Source organism: Physella acuta, unplaced genomic scaffold, assembly GCF_028476545.2.
Source record: "Physella acuta isolate Inbredline_101_S28 unplaced genomic scaffold, ASM2847654v3 ptg000801l, whole genome shotgun sequence".
In the NCBI taxonomy this organism is placed as follows: Eukaryota; Metazoa; Mollusca; class Gastropoda; family Physidae; genus Physella; species Physella acuta.
In genome coordinates, this window is record NW_026732319.1 from 347,859 (window position 1) to 354,800 (window position 6,942).

Genomic DNA, 6,942 nt, shown 5'->3' on the forward strand with positions numbered 1-6,942 from the left:
TTGACCATAGCGGTGCTTGACCATACGGAGTTTGAACCCTATGGTCAAAACTCCTATAGTCAAAGCTCCGCTGTGGTCAAACCCCCTATGGTCAAAGCTCCGCTGTGGTCAAACCCCCTATGGTCAAACCCCCTGTGGTCAAAGGTCCTAGGACCAATATTTTTGCTTGTTTTTTTTTATTTATAAAAAGAATAATCTTGTTTCCCGTCTATGAAAACAGTTTTTAATCTAGCCACCCACCATGAAGAATATCCTGTTGTTGCTGGCTGTGATAGCTGTGGCCCAGGCAGGCGTGACCTTGACCTTGTCGTCTGCTGACATTGAAGCGTTCCTGAAGGCTCACAACGACGTGAGGAATAATCTGGGCATCGCGTCTTTGGTAAGTTCATCGTGATTGTCGTCTGCAAATCGCTAGCTTTGTAAATTTGTTACGTTAATCGTATATGTGGTCTGCTAATCGCTAGCTTTGTAATTTTTTTACGTTAATCGTGTATGTGGTCTGCTAGTCGCTAGCTTTGTAATTTTTTTACGTTAATCGTGTATGTGGTCTGCTAATCGCAGGCTTTGTAAATTTTTTATTTAATCGTGTATGTGGTCTGCTAATCGCAGGCTTTGTAAATGTTTTACGTGAATCGTGTATGTGGTCTGCTAATCTCAGGCTTTGTAAATTATTTTATGTGAATCGTGTATGTGATCTGCTAGTTGCTAGCTTTCTTATGTTTATCGTGTATGTGGTCTGCTTTATGCTAGCTCTGATAAAGTTACACTACAGTTGTGAAGTTAATTAAAATGATTTTTTTATAGATCCATATCTGTTACAACAATTACACACAGCTTGCATTTCACAATGGTTGGAAATAAAAATTATAATAATTATAAGTAAATCCACAAGCCAAATTATCCACCGTGTATTGTATAATCTAGACTTATTTCGAGCAGCGATTGATTAGCGACACATTGAGAAGGATAAGGCTATTCTCAATGAATATACGTTTATGTACACATTGATTATAATGATTTTGTTTTTAAGAGCAATGTATATCCAAATCTTAATTTATGTAGACGCGTATTATAGTACATTTGGTGATAATGAATTATAGACGAATTTCAACTAATAATAATTGCAGGTTTAATATCTTAGGGTTAATACTTAATACCAAGCGAGCACATTATCACGCGCTGATATTTAAAAATATAATTATAACGTGGTCGTTTTGAGTTTTTTACTTGAACAAATGACTAGATCTACGTCATCATAGGCTTTGACACACAAAAAAATGATGAAGGCCTACTATGATTTCGTTACAATTGTTTGAAATATTAAAAATAAACTTTGAAATACCATGAATTATTTTAGAATATTGCCGCGGTCACTGTCCCATTTCCCCCCCCCCCCCCCCCCCCCGCTTGTAAAAAAAAAATCTTTTTTTTTCTTAGGCGGGTGTAAACAGCTACATTACTGATACATTTACCACGAAAACTGCCGATTTAATGCATAATCTACATTTTTAAAGCATTTTTTTAAATTAATTTTTTTTAAATTATCAAATTAAAGTATTTTGCGGTTTAATTCCGCATGTGGATGTCCACATATACCCGAACCCCCTTCTCCCAGTCCACATGTGTACACAAAAGTCGATTTTTTCGGACCCCCCCCCCTCCCCGTGTGGACGTCATAAATGAATGACCCCTAAGGCAGGTAGTTGTTGCATTTATCGGCAGGGTGTAGGCGGGAGGAGGGTTTGCAGCTATTGTCGTCCTTGCAAGATAGCTTTGTATTTTTAATTACATTTTCTCACCAGGTATGGGACAAGAAACTGGCCAAGTTCGCAAAAGACTGGACATCCAAGTGTGATTATAAACACAGCTATGGAGCTTATGGGGAGAACTTATACACATCTTCACGTAAGAATACCATAGCTGACATCATAGAAGCGGACCCATAGTGGCTTATTTTTTTCTAATGTGACCAACAACGATAATGTCTTTTTCAGCTCTCAAAAAAAACGCCACTGATTTGGCTTACAAGAGTGCCGAAGCATGGGAATCAGAAGTGAAGTATGTGGACAACTCTACATGGGCATGTATCACTGGAGAACCTACCTGTGGCCATTATTCACAGGTGATACATCTTCAAATATTATAAATATCATTAGCTAGGCATTGTTGAACATTAATAATGATATGTTTTAACCAGCATTAGTGGCTTGTTAAAGCAAGTGCTTGGAAACCCTAAATCATCGCTAGTCAGGCATTAAAACATCCATATAGCGATATAATCTAATATATGATTTTCGATACATACACATCATCGGTCAGATTAAACTAGAATGGGTGAGACGTCTAAATAAGGTTATTGATGAAACATAATAAAATAGCATTAATAAAACATTAAAATATATCTTGAGTGAGGATTTTGAAATCATCATAAGTAAGATAAATTACAATGACGTTGCTGTGGAAAGCGTGGTCGGAATTTAGAACGCCTTTCTGTTGACCCAAAGGTCTCGAGTTCACATCACAGAAGGATCTATAAGACGCTATTAAACATCTTTAATTATGATTATGATACGCCAGTTTGAAATAAACTATGTGGGATTGGTTCATCTACAGATGGTGTGGAGAGATACAACATCAGTTGGCTGTGCCATCACTCATTGTAAGAAAACTGCTGATGGTGTATTGCCCAACTTCGTCTCTTGTAACTATGACCCACCGTGAGATCATATTTTCTTTTAATATTAATTCCTTGTTAAACCAGGGATAAACGTTTGTTTTCATTACTAGTAGTGTTTCTTCCAGACTTTTTTCGCCGGGGGGGGGGGGGGGCACGTGAAATCTTTGGGGGGGGGAGCGGTAAACTTTCTTCGGGGGGGGGGCGGACACTGTTAAAAGTATATATTTTCTATATAAATTATATAAATTTCATTTCGTTCGGGGGGGGGGGGGGGGGGCGGTAAAAAATTTTCGGGGGGGGGGGGGGGGGGGGGGCCGAAGAGATGCATGGAAGAAACTCTGATTACCAGTTTCTTGTAGAAAAAAGTTGATGATAAATTTCAGGTCTAGTTCCGTATAGCAATATTGGTACAAATTTCAATGCAACACAACTTCGTTGCTCTTGGCCGAAGGGATAACAGCCTTTTTTGAAAAAAAAAGAATGAATTCTTTTACATTTTTGTTGCATGCATACTTTATTTAATCACAAACCAAATGAAGTTCACACTTTTATAGAGCAACGAAGTTACATGTAAGTTTATCCACAACATGATTGTATGTGTGTGAATATCACATCCTCATTACAATTATGTGTAAATATCCCAACCACATTACGATTAATTATGAATATCCCAACCACATTATGATTATATGTGAATATCCCAACCACTGAATGATTATGTGTAAATATCCCATCAACATGAAGTTTGAATAAATCCTACACCGATACTGCTTTCGAGTCTGATTACAAGTGACCGGAGATTTATCAGACTAGGAAAGCCTAGTGTTGAGTAACAAGATGAGCTTACAATCCCTGTGTAATCTCTTTAGAGTTAACGTTAATCAAAGAATATAAACCTCGACACAAAAGCCTCTTCGTCTTTGTGAACTATATGTGTGTTAGAGTGAGAATAGCCAAACTAGTCTTTGTAAACTTAGTTTCGAATTTTAAATTAAACAATTTTCGCTAATAATTCTTAAGTTGATATCAATAGTTTGAAGTGTTATAATTACTAATAATAAAACAAGTTTTGTCAACTGTTGTAACTGTTGTTACGATCTTCCACAGAGGCAACTACGTTGGTGTAGAGCCTTATTAGATGCAGAACAGATACAGCCATTAATCAAGAGCTGCGAAATTTTTGGATCCTTACAGTGAATATTCCAAGTCACAGCTCGAAATTTAAAAACTCATTCAGAAAAAAAAATGTTATGTTTCACTAGAAAAAGTATTTACAAAAAAGTATTCTAAAATTTTGTGGAAGTCGAAATAAACGTTTTCTAAACTGTATATAATGATGTCATTTTTTTTAAAACTTTTTTTGTCGGTACAAGGAAACAAAGGCAAATTTTAAAATGTGATGCTTTTACAAAACTGTTGTATGGGCAGAGGCGTAGCGAGGGGGGGGGGGGGGTGCGGACCGCACCGGGTGACACCACTTAGGGGGGTGAAACCAAGGGAAAAAGAAGAAAAATATATAGAGAAAAATTTGAGGGGGGGGGTGCAAATGGAAAGTTTAAGGGAGGGTGCAAATGGAAAGTTCGAGGAGCAAATGGAATGTTCGAGGGGGGGGGGTGCAAATGGAAAGTTTGAGGGGGGTGCGAATCGAAAATTGAAATTTTGTCCCCGGGAAGAGTCGCTACGCCCCTGGGGGGTGACACCATTAAGTGCCGCACCGGGTGTCACCCGACCTCGCTACGCCACTGTGTATGGGTAGAAGGCGGATATCAGGAGCCAAGTAAAAACAACAACCAGAAGCTTCTAGCAGTAAAGGACCATTAGTATAATTGTTATGTTTCCTTCTCATTGTTAAGTGACCCCATACGTGTTCTTTGGCTTCTGTGGGTCAAACCTCTATCGGGTTAAGGCCCTGCTTTTATAGCAAAGGTCACACGAAAACTTGTACTTTTCGTAAAGTGACACGGTCTAGACTAGTGGTTCACTATGTTCTATCAAATCTCTGTGGTTTGATGAGTTAGTATCAGGGGTTCGGCGGAGTTTACTTGACACAAATGCTTCGCGAATGGATGTTATCACTACGAATGATAGAATGTTAAAAAGGGTTCGGTGAATGCGTGTATGAAACAGATGGGCTCGGTACCTCTAAAAAGGTGAAGAACCTCTAGTCTAGACCCTGGTTCCATAACAACCCACTCAAAGAAAAATAATTGTAAGATGAAAAAGCTTAAACATCTGGAGACGACCGCGCGGTTCGTTTACTGAGTTGCATAATTCATCCTATATTCAAAATCTTAAGAACAACGAAGAAAAAGAGACACGTAGAGCAATGTATAAAGAGAAAACACGATAGATAATTAAATTTCAGGAGTCCCGATAGACCATCGCGATGTATAAGCAAGAAAGAAAGTTATCAGAGATGTATTATCATAAATGGAATAGCGAAAGGAGAAAAACAAATTGAAGTGCGCTCAGACTGAGAATTGTGATGCAGAAATAGAATGTACGTTGTTGTATAGATTTGTAGATAGAAAGAAAGGAGGGTGTAAGTCGAGGAAAATACATCGTATAGTGCGTTCAGTAGCCCAACCTTAGAAGACAGAAAAGGTGTATATAACAGAGCTAACTCAAAATAATAGAGTTCGGGTCCCTTGCTAGAGTCGTATCACGTCTCTGGGTCCGTCAAACTTTGATGGGATTTACGTTAGGGAAAATAATGGCGGCTGTGCATAGTGCTGACTGCACTATCCCTTTATAGGCTGAGGTCACATAAACAGATGAACTCTACTTCACCTGCTCGGTGAGCTGTCTGTTTCGAAAGTGAACTCTACTGCTACATTATCCAACCTTATTTAGAAGCAAACGCTTGAAAACTTCACATTAACGAACTAGCTGTGACCTCTATATAGATTTTCGTTATATCTCTACAATTTCATCAAAGAGACCAGCTTGTCCGGAATTTATCACTCCGGAAATGCTATACGGAAATGAGAGGGCAGTAACGAGTGACAAACGGAAACTGGGCGGACAGTAACTAGCGCAAGAGGTTTGGTAGAGAAGATACACAGTAGTTGTTATTAACTCTAAACAGAGAAGGGAATACATAATAATTAAGCTACTATGACTAATGTAAACAGTAGATAGATATACGAAAATCCATGAGGCAAGAAAAAAAGAGGGCAAAAAGCAGTAATTTAGTCATGGTATACCCATACCTTTTGTCATTGTTGAATAGGTCTTCAGATAAACGAGTGACTCGACATGTTAGCATTCAGTTTGATGTGTTGTCAGACAAGAAAATAAACAAATGGGAAAAACATTTATCGTCATAAGCTTTTAAATGCACCGAAATTATGAAAATTTAATTTTTAAATTTTTTTCTTTAATAAAAACATTGGTCGTTAAAACGATTAATAGATTTCATAAGCGCCCAAAGATTTTATAAAAGGAAGTAACGTTTTTTTTTGGTTGAATTTAAAAGCTTATGATGATAAAGATATTTTTATACTTGATTTATTATCTACATTTTAGTAGTTCCTTCCGTGACACAATCGACTGAGGTCGACTCTTAGTGGAGAAAACAACCAGATGGCATCAACAATTCACCGTGGTCGGCTAGCTGATCAAGGGAATCGTTAGCTCTTGATCTTGTTATCCCCACTTTTACTATTGAATTTAGTAATCGTTTAATTCAATTTTAAACACTTACCGAAATCTACAGACTAACAAACGAACAAACAAACAAACAGAACGACATTGTTTGCTAATTAAAAGCTTATAAAAAGCATCTCGATCTCTAGGATTATATATACATACATACATATATATATATATATATATATATATATATATATATATATATATATATATATATATATATATATATACATGTAATATATACATGTAATATATACATGTAATATATATATATATATATATATATATATATATATATATATATATATATATATATATATATATATATATATATATATATATATATATATGCATATTCGCTCTTCAAGTCGTATTTAGTGTAGAAAAATGATTGCCTATTGGTAATTGATGACAAAATTCATGCTTAAAACCTCTAAACGTGTTGCTGTTTGTCTTTCTTCCCTGGTGAGGTGTTGTGTGCGCGTGTGGGCAGGTGTTCACGTTCCCAGTACTACAATACCTTACAACGTGTCCCACACACCGTTAATTAGCCACTTACCTTTAATCCGGGTAACACTGAATAGCCTCTAGGCGTATATTATTACAGTTAC

The 6,942-nt window shown here is 36.9% G+C and overlaps 1 protein-coding gene across 1 annotated transcript; it reads left to right on the forward strand.

Annotated features, from left to right (window-relative positions):
- Positions 1 to 241: 241 nt before the first annotated feature.
- Positions 242 to 2,721, forward strand: LOC131951137 (uncharacterized). Its single transcript, XM_059313427.1, has 4 exons — positions 242 to 379; positions 1,803 to 1,905; positions 1,995 to 2,122; positions 2,614 to 2,721. The coding sequence occupies exons 1-4, from the start codon at positions 242 to 244 to the stop codon at positions 2,719 to 2,721; spliced, it is 477 nt and encodes a 158-aa protein (XP_059169410.1).
- Positions 2,722 to 6,942: the final 4,221 nt, after the last annotated feature.

Bases quoted from the DNA above. Each gene is read 5' to 3' on its own strand.
- LOC131951137 (XM_059313427.1), top strand. From the start codon at position 242: ATGAAGAATATCCTGTTGTTGCTGGCTGTGATAGCTGTGGCCCAGGCA. The intron at 1,906-1,994 runs GTAAGAATACCA...TGTCTTTTTCAG, and splicing joins GAACTTATACACATCTTCAC to CTCTCAAAAAAAACGCCACT. The intron at 2,123-2,613 runs GTGATACATCTT...GTTCATCTACAG, and splicing joins CCTGTGGCCATTATTCACAG to ATGGTGTGGAGAGATACAAC.